Source organism: Ammospiza nelsoni, chromosome 3 (genome assembly GCF_027579445.1).
Source record: "Ammospiza nelsoni isolate bAmmNel1 chromosome 3, bAmmNel1.pri, whole genome shotgun sequence".
NCBI classification, from domain to species: Eukaryota; Metazoa; Chordata; class Aves; order Passeriformes; family Passerellidae; genus Ammospiza; species Ammospiza nelsoni.
Window position 1 is genome coordinate 42,532,445 of NC_080635.1, and position 16,131 is coordinate 42,548,575.

At 36.8% G+C, this 16,131-nt stretch overlaps 1 protein-coding gene across 3 annotated transcripts in view; it reads left to right on the forward strand.

Annotated features, from left to right (window-relative positions):
* The window catches only part of TTC13 (tetratricopeptide repeat domain 13), a 39,187-nt gene extending 24,435 nt beyond the window's left edge, over positions 1-14,752 (forward strand). For 2 of the 3 annotated variants that reach the window (XM_059468097.1, XM_059468099.1), the window contains 8 exons: positions 2,421-2,504; positions 3,933-4,017; positions 6,316-6,425; positions 7,758-7,893; positions 8,572-8,651; positions 9,769-9,847; positions 11,357-11,436; positions 14,602-14,752. In XM_059468097.1, coding sequence (XP_059324080.1) covers positions 2,421-2,504; positions 3,933-4,017; positions 6,316-6,425; positions 7,758-7,893; positions 8,572-8,651; positions 9,769-9,847; positions 11,357-11,436; positions 14,602-14,725 — 778 coding nt within the window. In that variant the 3' untranslated portion in view covers positions 14,726-14,752. The remainder of the gene's footprint in view (positions 1-2,420; positions 2,505-3,932; positions 4,018-6,315; positions 6,426-7,757; positions 7,894-8,571; positions 8,652-9,768; positions 9,848-11,356; positions 11,437-14,601) is intronic. The other variant, XM_059468098.1, reaches the window with a different exon arrangement.
* Positions 14,753-16,131: the final 1,379 nt, after the last annotated feature.

Genomic DNA, 16,131 nt, shown 5'->3' on the forward strand with positions numbered 1-16,131 from the left:
CTAGTTTGGTGATTCTCCAGCCTTAAGTAATAACCTCTTTGTTTGATCAGCTTTCTCTTATTTGTGTCTGCTTTTGGCTCCATCCTGATTATTTCATGTGATGTGAGGGATTAAATAAATGAACATATTAAACATTAATAGTTGTTTTTTCACAGTTTTGAAGCATCTTCTAGTTCACAAATTTATAAATGACAATTTCTTCTTAAATAATTATGCAGATTTGTATCATTTCATTTTTACATTATTCAGCTTGTAAAATGGCTGCTGATTGAAAAGACTAATAGGGCACAGAGCTAATACCCTTTTCTTGGTAACTGAGATGGCTTTATGGTCTTTTGACTGTCTTTCAGGAACATATACTTTGTTTTATAGTTAGGTTATGGTTTGAAAGTTATTCTCATACCCATATGACTAAGGCTGAATTCTTTCTAAAACAGCATGGCTACCTGACAGCCAGGTGTAACAGTAGATTTAGGCTGACAAATAGCAGTTTGCATGGTTGTTATGTATATTAAGATAAAAGCTGTTCAGTCAAACAAGAAATGTAGCAACAGCAGTTGGGTGTTCTTCCAGCATTTGTAAAAGATCTAGTCATGCTGAGCTCAAGCTGTCTCTAGGTTTTATTTCATCTGAATTGCACACCAAGAATTTCTGCGGGCAGAAATACTTGGATTACTTGTCTTTTTCTTTAGTCAAGTTCTTTTCATTGGAAGTCCAGTATTATTCAGTGATTCCTGTCAAATGAGTCTTGTCATGGAGGCATTAGCATTCAGTGTCTGCTAAATTAATTTTTTTTCTTTTCCAGAATGGCAAAATGTTTGGAGTGTGTCAGAAAATAAAAACCTTTTTTGTTTGTTTTGTGTCAATTTGGGGACCTTTTTAAAAAGATATATAAGAAACATCTTGCATTTCACAATTTTTCATAGGATTTCAGATCTTAAGATGCAAGTGTCAGTCAGCTGTCTCTCTGTTGGTCCATAGACAAGGGTGAATTTGGCTTATCTCCTTTCTGGCTTAAATGATGAAAGCTAGTAAGTTTGATTTAAAGTAGAGAAAATGTTTTGGAAAGCTTTAGCTGTTTTCATAGACAAAGCAAGGATTTGTGATCAGCTAAACATTAATGATATGCTTAATGTTCTTATGGGAAAAAGAGGCACTCTGGAACACTGCAGCTTTTGAATTCTTGGTGGTAATGTTTGCTAAACAAGAAGAAAGAGTGGGAATAAACACAAATCACTTCTGACCACCCACCAAAATTCTTTCTTGGTACAACAGCTTCTCGATGGCCTTATAGAGGAGAGGTCTGCTTTGGATGTATTTTCCAAGATGACACTAAAGGAGAACCCACTTCCTTATACTGACACACTACTGCCTGTTGTACAGATATTTTTTAATACAGATGGAAAAGGATGGGACGTACAACAAGGGCAAATTCTGTATATTAGGTTTGTCTTCATCCTTCCACTTTCCCTGCCTCCCTTTCTTATGTGCAGACATGTGTATGTGTTCTGTTCAGTTTTTGAGGACTGATTCTGCTGGTTTTCTGAGACTAGGCCTCCTAAGGTGAGAGACTGTCAAGTGAGACATTAGACAGGGACTTGAGCTGACAAAAATCCCCTAAAGTGGAAAGAAAAAGCTAGGTGCACACAGCTTCCTGTGATTGACAGTGGTTTTGCTTCCTCAGAGAGCGATAACGCTTGCTTTATAAAATCTTGTTTTGTAGACTGGGAGAAGAGGAAGGACTCCTACAAATGCAGTAAATGGTATGTAATTTTTCCTCTCAGAGTGGTTGTAATCCCAACAGGTTTCTACCACATCTTAATATTGATTTTTAATTTTTTTTACTTAGAAGTCCAAGGGAAAAAGCAACACATTTAATGTTTTTGTTTTTCAGTTACTACTTGTAATTCTTGGGATTAAAAGCAAAAATAGTTCAATATAAAGGAACATAGGTGAATAAAGAAACATATATGTGGACAGTCAGAGCAGATCAACATGTATATTGCCAAATATGAAAACTGGAGCATGTTGTTATCTATATGTGAAAATTGAGAATTCTTTTCTAGTTGTGTTGTATCTATATGTCTAGGGAAGAATATATCTTGTACAAATTCATAATTATTATATATAGATAAGATTTGCTGGAATCAGGCACACTAAAAATGGAGAAATATCCATGGAATGTAGTTTATCAGAGAACACCAATTCTAATGATACATGAATTTGAGCAAGTTCACTATGTAATCTATATTTAAAATGGGAGATTGGCAATTTACCATGTAGATAAATCCTACATGCTTCATTCCTTTAATTTACAGAGCAATTGTGAAAAAAATTGTGTCAAATATTGAGTAATATTTGTGTCCTGAAATGTTGGGTTGAAAAACAAGACTTCAAAAAACCCTTTCTTTTCTTTGTAGGGGACAGGTCATTAACATGCGGTACCTGGAATACTTTGAGAAAATTCTTCATTTTATCAAAGACAGGATCCTTGTTTATCATGGGTAAATTACAATTTTTTGCCCCCTCCTTTGTTCCCTGGTAATAGTGATCTGAATTTTACAAAATATTCATTTTACAAAGTCCAAAAGACTTTTTTCTTAGCTTAGTAAGTTCTGGTTTCCTTAGCATATATAATTGTTTTAATTCCTGCTGGAAATGGAAAATTGTATTCATTGCCACACAAAGGAACTTAATAGGGAAAAAATCCCTGTCAATTATAGTATACCTTGAAAGTAATAACTGCTTGGAATTTGTAGCCATGCTTCTGTCATGATAGGATCTCTATTCTTTCTAAGCATATGATTTATTAATGATGTTGAGGTTCCTCCTGGTAGAATCAAGTACAGTTACTCTGACTATTGATATAAATTTATTAAGAAGTGAGGAGAAAAAAAGAGAAACAAAGATATGGAAGGTAATTTTCATTGAACAGGTATTTGACAAGGAGCTTTAAATGAGCAGAGAATCTTTACTATCTGTTGCATAGATGGGTTGGTAGATGCTGCCCTGGAACTGAAGAGAGTTGTAGAGTCTTGAATGAAATAATATGACTAAAGGTAACATGAAAATTGATGTTGCCATCTGTCCTGAATACTGTACAGTATTCTGATAACATAAAAAACGAAAAACTCTTTTAGCTTTAAGCCCTCTAATTTTCCTCTGGCCTGGTAACTTTTATTAAATACTGAGTTCTGTTTTTCAATCTCATTGTTCTACTTAAATATCAAAAAATGAAAGTGCAGAAAATCCTTGTAACAGTTGAAAATGTTCAAGTTTTAGAAATTTATGATAGTTGTTGAAAATATGTAGCTGGCACTCTGTCCTCTGTTGCTAGGAATTTTGTTCACAGTAAGCCCAGTAGCATTTGACCTTAAACCAGACCAATTTGTGGTGTGATTTCTGAGAGAATTATGTTCTTAAAATCTGGTACAGTGTAATTAATAATGATTAGAGCAGTAATTCAACAGGTTTCTTCATGATCCCACTGTACCTGCATCTGAAGTATTTACTTGCCTTTGAGGCTACCCAGGTGCGTATTTTGTGAAGAATATTTCTAATTTTAACTGTGTCCTACTTCCATCTTTCCTTACCTAGAACTCCCTGCCCACACACACTCATGCAAACACTGTTTGATGCTTTAGAGTGGTCAACAGCAAGAGTAAGACAGAGTGGTCGATTAGAATAAGATAAATCTGAGTACTGAAATTGAGGTTTGAAGCTGAAAAAAATAAGCTGAGCTGATACAAGAGAAAATTACTTTTTGAAATATAGGAGAGCATGTAGACAAGTATAAGGGAACTTATTTTCAGAACATAAATAATTAATTTTCAACAACTTACTTAACTATGGCTGATTAGATTAAAGGTATGTGTATTTCCAGAAATACTACATGTGTTCAACTGTTGTATTTCATATTTAATTTTTTCCAGTGCTAATAATCCAAAAGGGCTGCTAGAGGTTCGAGAAGCTTTGGAAAAGGTACATAAAGTAGAAGATCTTCTCCCCATAATGAAGGTAAATTACAGAAAAACTTCAATATATGGTAAAAATCATGAAATGTGTTCTGGGAGATATTCAGTTCCTCAAAATAAAACCATTGTATAAGCTTGAAAAAAATAACTGGAAATTCTAGCTCAGGTTACTCCAAATCTGGATATAGGATTGGATCTTCCCTTTGATATGTGTGAATGGGTGATGTATATTTGAAATCCTTTGCCTAACGGTGGACTGGTAACAAAATAATGGGAAACCAGAATGTTAAATGTAATTCTTGGAAGCCAACCTTCTCAACCCAAGAGCATTTTTGGTCAGATCTGCCATAGTGGGCTCACTCTGTGCCTGTACAATAGGAAGGAGAAAAATTGATTGATGTGCATGTAAGATTAGGAATATAGAAGCTCTTTTTACTTTTAGGTTCATTGGTGCAGCTCAGTATGTGGTGGAGTTGGCATGGGGAAGTGGGGGAGTAGTTGTTCTTTGCGACTGACAGCTAAAATGAAATCCTGGATAATATTTTTGAGCTTTGGAAGACTTGCCAAAAAAGGGAGTGGGAAACCTGCAGGTTTTACTCCTCCTGCTGGTGGTATTTGTAGAAAGGCTTTGGATATATGACCTGCAAAATGATTTATACTCCTATCTTAACTTGAGTAGTAAGTCTTGAGCTGGATTTAAGTAAAAGTTGTTCCCCCTTCCCCCCCCCCCCCCCCCCCCCCCCCCACCTCCAAATTAATCTGGGGGTGAGGAGTGTGTAAGTATTTGGGGTTGGGGAAACAAAATTACAAAGTATGTCTTTTTAAAGGATTGTACAGGATTTTAATCAGAGCAGAATAAAATTTGGGAAGAAACCATTATGCTAAATAGAGACAAATTCTTTCTTATCTTGTGTGTCCACACTGGAATTTTGTATCTAAGCAAAGCAGCTGGGTTGCCATAGAGCAGAAGTCTCTGAAGCTGCCTTGCTGCTACTCCTGACAGACTGTCTGGGTTTGGATGAGTTCTTGATACTAGTGCTCACTCATGCACTGCAATTATCTTTGCAGGAGCTACGTGGCTTAAGCATTACATTTTTCTCTGGGTTTTAAAATGTGTTGTGAATATATGTTCTTTGAAGACACCCCAATTTCAGAGCCCCTTTTTATATTACTGTCTTGTTCTTGGCTTTGAAACATGAAGCCAAGTGGATACAAACTGAACCTTAACAAAAGCTTTCCCTGAAGAGGTAGTAGATGCTGGGGTGGGCAGCTAAGTGTTCCCTCCTGACACTCACATGTGCAAGTAGGACCCTGTAGGGCATCTAATCTTGTTACTTTTGAATTGTAGGCTAGAAAGAATGCTACCAGTGGATTTTAAAAATACAGGTTACTCCAAGAAAGTGATGAAAATATATAAACACTGTGGACTGTATAATTATTTCAAAGTAAATGTCTCAGCTGGCAGAGGTTTCCATACCTGTACATTTTGGTCTGGTTTGAGTCTCCTGCATCCCATTCCAGACTGTATCAAAGTGGAATGCTGTCTCATTAGAGACTTTTTGTTCCTTTAAAATAAATGCAGATTCTCTTGAAACAAAACACCCTGGAACACAGGTTTGGGTTAATATAAATGGCTGCATGAGTAAACACTAGTGCATACTAGTTTCATTAGTGCCTGTATAAAATGAATGTCTTTCTGATAGTGATGTAATTTGGTTATTTGGGTAGCTGGCAAATGCTCTATGTGGAAAGCTGGGATTTTGGCTTTACTTAAATGCAGTTCTGCCTGGTTTTATACAACTCTATGGCTACAGTGTTACTCTTACACAATGTAGCTTTGTAAAGTTCTTAAACATAGAGATATTTTCCTTCTGATGAGAATAAACATCACTTGAAACTGGATCACAATTAAGAAACTGTTGCTTTGAGTTTTATTCTGGAATTCACACTTGGACTAATGCAACCACTTCTTAGTGTAAACATAAAATGGGGTCTCAAATTCCTGCTTTTCCATTTACATGGTTGCACCAAAAGGTCACCATCAGCGTGCAACTTGGGGACAAATCTGTACAACTTGAACTGCTTTGTACAGTGGCTTTTCATAAACAGCACATTTTATTCACTATTTAGTTATAAAGTTAAATGCTGCTGTGTCTCATTCAGAATTTATGGTTTCCATTCAGAAGGAAATAAAGGATGAATGAAATAATGTCACTGACAGTAACTTTGTTCTGTTCTGTAAGTTGTCCACATTCATTTCTACTCCATGTTTTTATGTGCTTCAAAGCAATAGGTAGGCAGCCTCTGCTACCTCTAATATTACTTTTTTTTCTTTTGAAAGCAGTTTAACAGTAAAACCAGAGATGGGTTCACTGTGAACACAAAAGTCCCCAGCCTGAAGGATCAAGGGAAAGAATATGATGGATTCACAATTACAATAACGGGAGATAAGTATGTTCACTGTTTTCAAGGGTTAGGGTACATTAAGCAGTGATGAACTATTAGCAATTAATTGTCTGAAATGCCATTTCTGTTCACATAAAGTGGGTTTTGTTTTTCACTAGTGGCATTTTTGTAAATAACTAAAGTTTATTCATTTGAGGGCTTGATTCCTGCTGTGTTTTCAACAAAAAGGGAATTTGGATAACACTGGTGGAACTGAGTGGATTCTCAAACATAGAGCACAGAAGTGATAAGAGACCTTGTTTTTCAGCTTAGACTATAAAATGCCTAAAGGAGAAAAATATCAACTACCTCAGTCTTTATACATATCAAAATGCATTTCTTCTTGTGAGACCTTGTCTTTTGTGTTTACTGAGGAGTCCTGAATGGAAGGGAAATTTCTGTGATCTAAGAATAGAAGACACGGTCTTCTATTTGAGATTTTGACTTCTTTTTATGTTTGAGATGCTTGCAGACCTTCTATCTGCAAGTGAAAATTTAAGTAGTACCTGAATGTCTGACAATACAACAGGAGGCTTTGGGTCACTCTCTGGATGAGATAGTAAATGTCTCACTTTATTGATTCTGATTCCTTGTCTTTCTGAAAGTGAGCAAATTGAAGCTCAGAAACACTGTCAAACTATTAAATTAAAACTTTAATTTAAAAAAGTTAAAATTTTATGCATTGAGATTTTTCCCAGAATTTGTGTGCTTTCAATGAGTGGCATGGAATCCAAACTTCCCTACTAAATATTAATGTATCTCTTGTTTTTTTATTTTACATTCTAAATCACAGGCTTATGTATGATGAAAGGGCATTGAATATATGGTCTCACTATTTTGAGGGAAACTTTTTGGTGTCAGTAAATAGCCTAACTTTGTTCCAGACAAACTTTGTTCAGTGTCATTCAGTCTCTTTTGATCCATAGTTGGTAACTGCCTTATACCAAAACAATCCTCTTAGAAATGAAGAAAACTACATTCAGCATTCTATACAAAAATCCAAACTCCGTGAAGATATTTTAAAATTTCATATTTTTTTTTTTTACCCACAATTTAAGTGGAACACTAATGCTTGTCAGATGTTCTTCAATGTAAATACTTCATCTGTGATTAGGTGGCAGTCTTTATGCATTCTTTAAAACTTAGGATTGATGTAGCATTTTTAATTCAGTGATTTTTGGGGATTTTTAATTGAATGGGAAGTAATGCACATGCTTAAGGAAGATGATGGGGAAAAGGTGATGTGTAACTGTAGTAGATTTGTAATTTACCCTGCATGTGCATCAAGTTCTGTTCAAAAAATGTCTTACCTCCTTTTCTTTTTCATTTGCTTAACAGAGTGGGGAACATACTATTTTCAGTAGAAACTCAGACAACAGAAGAGAGAACACAGCTGTATCATGCAGAAATAGATGCACTATATAAGGATCTAACAGCTAAAGGAAAAATTCTAATTCTGTCTGCAGAGCTGGGGGTAAGGCTGTTCAAGCAATTATTAATTCCTTAAAAAAGCCTTTTATGTTTTTATACTCTCTGTTTAATAGTCCCAGTTGTAACAGTTTTTGACAGAGTTCATAGGTAATAAAGTTACTTAAACCCAGTTATGACAAGTACCATAAGAAGTTGCTATCATTCTGTCTGTCGTTTTAAAATTTTCTGGGCTTTGCCTGCAGTACTAGAGAGTGTCCAGGCAAGGTCTCAGTATTGCAGTGTGTTCTGGTTGTTTCTTATTTTTCTTGTGGGCCTGTGTTCACCTTTGCCATCATCCCTGTAAGTGCTGTTTAGGGTTGGCTCACAGTGGTTACATATAAGATGACTAACACAAATTTGAGAGAAGCTCTAGAATTGGGTTTGTGTTGATTTGATTTGCTAGGACAGTCTGACTACATTTGAGCTTTTTCTTTTTCATCCTTTAATATGTGTATAGATGAACTGTGTTTCACCTAAATGTTAGAGATACAACAAGGTAGTTTGTTCAAACTTCTGTTAATCAGACTTCAGTTTCATTATTTGACATTTTCATATTGGAAAATGGTTCTTAAAATGGTTCTTAAAAATACTTGTGGTAATGTATGACTTTGCAATGTATACCTTTGTAAGGTATTACCCAGCTATTAAATTATCTTTAATTCACGCTTTTTTCTTCTCTTAGGAAGTAGATGCTGTTTGCAACTTGATCCTGTCACTAGTTTATTACTTCTATAATTTAATGCCACTTTCAAGAGGATCTAGGTTAGTGTTGGTATTCATCACCTCTGTTACCTTTGTTGCCTGCTGTACAATGTCCATGCCTTGCAGTATCTTAATGTATTTTTAAATTTTAATATTAATATTATTTTTAATAGAGCTGTGTGCCCTGCACAGCTTTTCCTTTTGTGCTGCTGTGACAATGGGAACTGACTTGGTACTGTTTAAAATGCTAGTTTGTAATTGCTAATGGTAACTATTCATAGCTGCATGTATGTTTAAAATTATGAGTAGTCTCAGCTCACACATCGAGAATTGTTATTTTTAAATTTTAATGCTTGGTTTTCTAATCCATATTGTGTTATACCACTGTAATTTCACTTAGGAAGTTTTTCTAAAATGTGTACTTAAAATGAGATATACTTTGGCATAACTTACTTCAATGAAATATACACTAAAATATTATTTTAGTAAATTGTTGCAGCTGTTAACGTCACCAGATGAAACTGTAGGATAAAGTTGCATATATCACAGAACTCTTCAACTGGAATTCTAGTTTAATGCAAACCTGCTTACATGTAAGACTATTCTGAATCTCTGTTCTACAAAGCACTTAACATCTTTAATCTTACTTCTAGATACAGTTCAGTATGAAGAAAAAACCTGAGATTTTGGGATTTTTAATCAGATTTTGCATTTATCTTATTGATTGTAAAAATTAGGGGACATTCTGTCTGAGATTCACAGTTCAAAAAATTGTTAAAAATGAAATAACTGAATAGCTTTACAGTGCCTCTAGCTCTATTGGAGTAGAGTTAATAAACTCTTCTGGGCTACAGCTGATCTTGGGAACAGGAGTCTGCTTTGTTTTTAGCCCTGTAGAGTCTTAAGAGCTCCAAGGTCTAAAAATATGGTTCTGACTAATGTAGAAACAGTAGTAAAACTCCATAGGTTCCTAACTTTCATTCTAGTGATGTTGGATAATTACAAGGATTTCACTTTTTAAGTGTTTTGTGCTTGCTTTTTCCTTCTCAAATAACTGGCACAGTAATCTTTACTAGCCTTCTATGAAACAATACTATGCTCCATTTCTTTTGTAGTCTAAAATAGCATTATGGAAAGACTTTACTCCATTTGTTGCTTTTAATTTTATTTTTTTTAGTGTGATAGCCTATTCAGTGATCATGGGAGCACTAATGGCAAGTGGAAAAGAAGTATCAGGAAAAATCCCTAAAGGAAAGGCAAGTATCAAAATATCAAAGTGCATTAGCTCAGTCTTGATGGAGGAGATACTTGTAAATGTGGGGAAAGAGCTGGAAGAATGAACAGAAGTTGTATGCTTATTTGCTGGAGATGGGTCATGTGCATGCCATGATGTCTTGCAGCCTGAGAGAGTATTGAAAATTCCATTGCTGTTCTGACAGCTGGTGAATTTGGAGATGGCATGTGCAGTAATGTGGATTAATCAAATTGTAGCAGTTTGGTCCAAAAGGAATTACAAATCTGTTACTGAAGCATTTCCAGTGTGCTGAGCTGCTCTTTTCAGCTTGCTTTAAGGGTTCTGAGAATACTGGGGCAGAATTAGTGATTCTTCTGATGCACAGCAGTAATTTTCTGCCTGTACTCCTATGTATTGTAGAGCTTTAGGGCTTGGTTAGTAGAAGTGGATTTGCAACTTCTCTTGATTTCTCCTTCCCCTCTGTATTCTGGTGAAGTCAAACTAAGTCCTGGTTTTTAAGTGACTCCATTTGAGTATTATGCCACCTTGTTTAATAAAGGATTTCCTTTTTTTCAGCACTTTGAGGTTGTTAGCTGTATTCCCTTTTCAGCATGACAGGAGTGAGAACACCTCTGTCTCTTTAATATATTATCAAAAGAATCAGTAAAATTCCAATAAGAATCTAAGTTGTTGAAGAAAATACCCTGCATGGATAACTGAAGAAAGGGTGATTTTCTCTTTTGTTCTAGAAAGCCTTGAAAACAATGTACTCCTTTGAGTGCAGTGAACTTTTAAGAGCAAACAGCATTTGCTTAGCAGCAAAAAAACTTCTTTTCAGTACATCATTAAGCTGGTGTCTTCCCCATTCTGTGGGAGTTCAAATGAAGGTAGAACACTTCTGTGGGGTTTTTAAGTATTTTGTTAGAACTTGATAGAGTAGTATTTTGCTGACTGATTTTTATGCAGGCAAACTGAGTTTCAGGATTACTACTAAGCAGGATTTCTGACTTACAGGATCACTGGAGACATCTTTACATTTGAGGGTTTTTCCTCAAACAGTGTGCCTGAATACAAATAAACTTGTTTTTTAGAAAACCTTTCATGACATGGAAGAAATTGTGGAATGAAACTGAAGTTTGTTTTTTTGCCTGAGTTGTTAGAAGGGCTAATCTGGTCCCAGAGGTATGACAATGTGGATTTTCAGGCTGAAAGTTCATTTGTCTGAAGTCAAAGGTGCACAGTAGCCAAGAGTCCTGTTGTTGCCTGGCAAGTCGTTCAGTAGCCATGGCCAGTGTAGCTCCCAGTATTGGTTGTTTTGGGCTGTGCAAACCCACAGAGGATTTTAGTGTCTGGCTTGAATGTTTCAAACAGATGGTGAGAGACAAAGTAGTGAGGGCACAGACTGGTTTGTAAACTTACTCCTGTCTTACCAAGAATATAGGTAGCAAAGCCCTCAAAGCCCTTCCTGAAGTTAGAGAACTTAAAAATTCTGTAATTTCTTAATATTTCTTTTGTTTTCTTGAATTTTCAGCTGGTTGATTTTGAAGCCATGACAGCACCAGGGTCTGAAGCGTTTACCAAAATAGCAAGGAGCTGGATGAATCTAAAAAGGTAAATCCTTTTGTTCAGATGGGGACTGGGGAAATAAAATATGAAAGACTATATGTAAAATTCAAACCTATACTAAGAAATGTTACTTAGAAATTATGAGTTTAGTAAAGGATTCAGTGTATATTTTTAACACTGTTTAGGAATTGATGAGATTTGCATTTACAGACACATTAATGTATTTCTAGTCTAACAGAGTAGTTAATAGTCTAGACATCCAGTTATGTGAGTAAACTCTCTGAGGAAGTTGTTTGGGTTAATGTTTTCTTCATTTTATCCAGTGGGTTATATTTGTCTTTTTATATTATGGATTAGCCTGAGTTAATTAGTCTCTTAGTTAGTTAGTTAGTTATTAGTTAGTTAAGTCTCTTCTCATCCTTTGAAGCGTCGGCTCTTCAAGGCCATCCCTGGGCCTCTCCAGGCCACCTAAACAGCCGAGAAACCGACAAGGGTCAAGACACTTTAAGGGTTCTGAGAGAATTGGCCAAGGTCCTTACAGGGCCATCTATAATCTTGGAAACATGGTGCACATCAGGGGACATTCTTGGTTACTGCAGGCAAGGAAATCTTGAGTTCCTCTTCAAGAAAGCCAAAAGGAAACCCAGAGAAACTGTAGGCTGGTCAGCCTCATTTTGATCCCTGGGGAAGCCATGAAGTGAGTCCTCTAGGAAAGCATTTCAGTTGATATGGAGGAAAAAGTCGCAGAAAACAATCCATGTGGGCTTACCAAACATTCTGTGACCCAATGATGGTTCTCTGTGGTAAAAACTGACTTTTGGGGATGATGGGAACAATCAACATTGTTTGTTTATATTTACTTCAGCAAGGGTCCCACAGTACTCTCATATCAAGATAGCACATTATAGTCTGGACAAAAGGACAACTAGATGGATTAAGATGATGTTTGGATAACCAAATTTAGGGGGTACTCAGCACTTTGGACCACACCTAAAATACTGCATTCAGCTGCAGTAGAGACCATAATAAACCAGAACAAATTCCGTGTAGAGCCACCACTATGGCCAATGGTCTGGAGCACATGTCTTAACAGGAGAGAGCTGGGCTTGTTCAGCCTCAAGGAGATCAGGCTTTGATCTAAGAGCAGCTCTGCACGACCTATGAGTGTTTGGTGAGAAGACAAAAAGCCATGTGCATGAGCTGAAACAACATTTAGCCTTGGCCTAATCTTTTCATCAGCAGACTGCCCAAAGAGGCTGTGCAGTCTCCACCCTTGGAGATTTTCTAGACTTGGCAGGATAAAGCCCTGACACCTTGATTTGACTTCTCAGTTTACCTTGCTTTGAACAGGATCTTAGATCCCATACCTCCTGAGGTCTGGTCCAACATCCTAGAGTCTGTAGAACTCTGCAGCTGCTCTTAGTGCCAAACATCTCACACTGATGTGTGTTACTTAACTTTATTATCAGGGGTCCTGAGCCTGGTAAATTTCACTAGACTGTCCCTTTTCACTAGAAAATCCCTTCTTAAAGGAGGAAGGCTAATAAGATTCAAGGACATCTTTGTCAAACTCAGGCTAAAAATCTACTTGTGAATGAGTAAAATTCAGTATTCATTAAGGAGGGACATTTCTAAACTACAGGTGTAGCAAGTTGTGGATTTTATTAGAAGTAGTCTGCACAAATATTGAGACATACTTGTCTTGGAAATATGAAATTATTTATGGTTCCCACAATTTTTTTCTGTAATTCTCTCAGTTATATACTCTTCTTTATTAATCCTCTGTTCATGCTGGTTTTCGTTTTGTGGGTTTTGTTTGGTTTTTTCTAAAGACATATCTTCCTTCTTGGGAGTAAAGTCAGCTTAAGACATTTTGGTGCTACCCATGTGGTTCTGACTCCCTTAGCTGTACTGTTGAAACTTATGGGAATCCATGTCAAACCAGATCAGGGAAGTCATTTGTGTTAAAAATAACCTTGCCAAAACAATTTATTTTTAACCAATACCATTTTGTAGTACAGTAGAACCTAGGAAATTGCTGGGTCAAATTAGAGATGTATATATAATAGGTGAGGAAATGTGCCAGAGTGGAGAAAATGCTAAAGTTGCCTTTGAGGAAAAAGAAAAAAGAAATCTGAAGAACTACAGCCCAAAGGACTTGATGTAGTAATATGAAGGTAATTAGCCTGAGTGGCTTATTTGTCTGTGGTAGACAAATAATAGTGGATGTGGTAAATAAGGCTGGAAGACTTAAAGCAATACATTTTTTCTTTAAATTCTGCTGCTTTGGAAAGCTCTTCTATGTAGACATTGTTTTCATTCTGTATGGTGATGGAGTAGTCATGAAAAGCATGAGCTGTTTGTGAACAGCAGATTCTGAGAATCATTGAATCATTAAGGTTGGGAAACAACTTTAAGATCATTGAGTCCAACTGCTCATGCAGCACTGTGTTCACCACTAAACTGTGTCCCCAAGTGCTGCATCCACACACTTTTGATGACTTCCAGGAATGGTGGTTGCACCATTTCCCTGGGTAGCTTATTCCAATGTCTTCATCCTTCCCATGAAGAAGTATTTCCTAATATCCAATCTAAACCTTCCCTGGCACAACTTGAGCTAATTTCCTCTGGTCTTGTCCCTTGTTAACCTAAGAGAAGAGACCAACCCCATGTGGCTACACCCTCCTTGGTGAATGGTTGTAGAGAGTAATAAGGTCATCCCTGAGCCTCCTTTTCTTCAGGCTAAACAACCCCAGCTCCTTCAGCTGCTTCTCCTTAGACTTGTGCTGCAGGCCCTTCACCAGCTCCAGCCCTTCTCTGGACTCACTCCAGCACCTCAGTGCCCTTTTTGCAGTGAGGGGTCCAAAACTGAGCACAGGACTTGAGGTATGGCCTCACCAGTGCTGAGTACAGGGGGACCCTCAATGCCCTGCTCCTGCTGGCCACGCCATTGCTGACAGAGGCCAGGATGCCACTGGCCCCACTGCTGGCTCATGTTCAGCTGCTGTCAGCCAGCACCCACAGGTCCTTCTCTGCCAACAGCTTTCAGCCACTCTGCTCCAAGCCTGCACGGAGTTAATTCTTGACACAGGTCCCAAATTTGTTGGAGAAGGTGATAAGAAAAAAGTCTTAGTTAACTAAGTTAATGTGTTAACTTGCAGGTAAATTATAAAACTCATTAAAAAATAACTTTTTTTTTTTCTCTTTCAGTATTTCACCTTCTTACAAGAGCCTGCCATCGGTATCAGAGACTTTTCCAACTCTGAGAACAATGATTGAAGTACTAAATACAGACTCATCTCATTGTCTAAAAAAAACTATAGTTGTTGTATAATTTATACAAATAAAAGGCCAAGAGGTACTGCTTTGTAAATTATTTTGAATGACAAATTATGATCAAAATGGTTTGATTTTATTTTGGTTTTTTTAATAGAACAAACTTAATTGACTGTTTATCACCAGTAAAAGAAATCTTCCTGTGACCAGTAATATTAAAGAGGAAAAAAGAAGTAGAGCAACTACTTTTTCATATTAAGACACACTCTAACAGAAATAGTTATTCAGGGGCCAAACTGAAGAGCAGTAAGAAACTTGATCAGTTACAAACTGAACAGACTGCAGGTGAAAATTTATTTAATAAAAAAAGGAAAGTGATCTTCATTGGAAATAATACTATACTACTTCTCATTGTTTTTTTCCAAACCTCTGCACAGAAAACTTAGAGCTCTCCCATGTGTAACTGGAGAATACACAGGCATTTCATGTAGTGCAGCCCAGTGAAGGAACAGATGTCAGCTTAAAAGAATGAGGTTCAGGGATGCATCATTAGGAAACAAAACCAAACCAATTACTTATTTGGAGTTACGCTCTTGGTGAGCAAATGTCAGAAACACAACAACCTCCCTTTCCAAGTACCCATTGGTGATGGTTGGCAAAAGTTATTAACAGATTGACAGGATTGAAGTATATTGGGAGCGCTAGCTAATGTTCCTTGAGTTGTTTTTTGTTGGACAGACTTGGCAGCTTTCTGGAAAGGCAGGTTTCCTTAACCAAACCTTAATAAAGGTAAATTTGACCACCTGTCTGTTTAGTACTAATGAATGTGAATTCTAAACTTTATTGATCAGAATTTCTGTAAAGGGCAAAAGTAGGTATTTTTTTGCAAGTAAGGATAAAGAAGGTGTGTAAGTTTTCATTAAAGGAATTGGGATGCTGTCCATTTGTGACACAGGTATTCCCAACATTCTGTTCCTAAGTACCTTCTTCTATCTCACTAGCAATAAGCTCTGTTTGCTTCCTCTGTTTAAAAGTCTAGAAGTTTAAGAAGCCTCTACTACACTTCATTAAGGAGGAAAGGAATTATTATTTTCCTGGAAAAACATGCCTAACTTTTTACCTTGATTGTGTTCTAATATAATCTTCTAAGCCTCTTCTAAGTTTTGTTATGCCCTGTATTATTCATTGAGAAAGGGGAATTATATTGGCATTTGATCAGACTGTCTTGGGTACTATAAAAAGGAGGGGTTTTGTTTTGGGGTTTAGACCAGAGGGAGTGGAGAAGGGGAAGGAAAAACCTTCCTGGACAAACAAACCATGTACAGTTGTCTGGGTTTCCTTGTCCTCATTTCTTACTCCTGTGACTGACTTCGTCCCCACCCCCTGGTGGCAGACAAAAGAGATTAATGGGAGATCCCGGGAAGGTTGGGGTAATGTGTGTTACACCTCTTAGGAGAGTGTGTG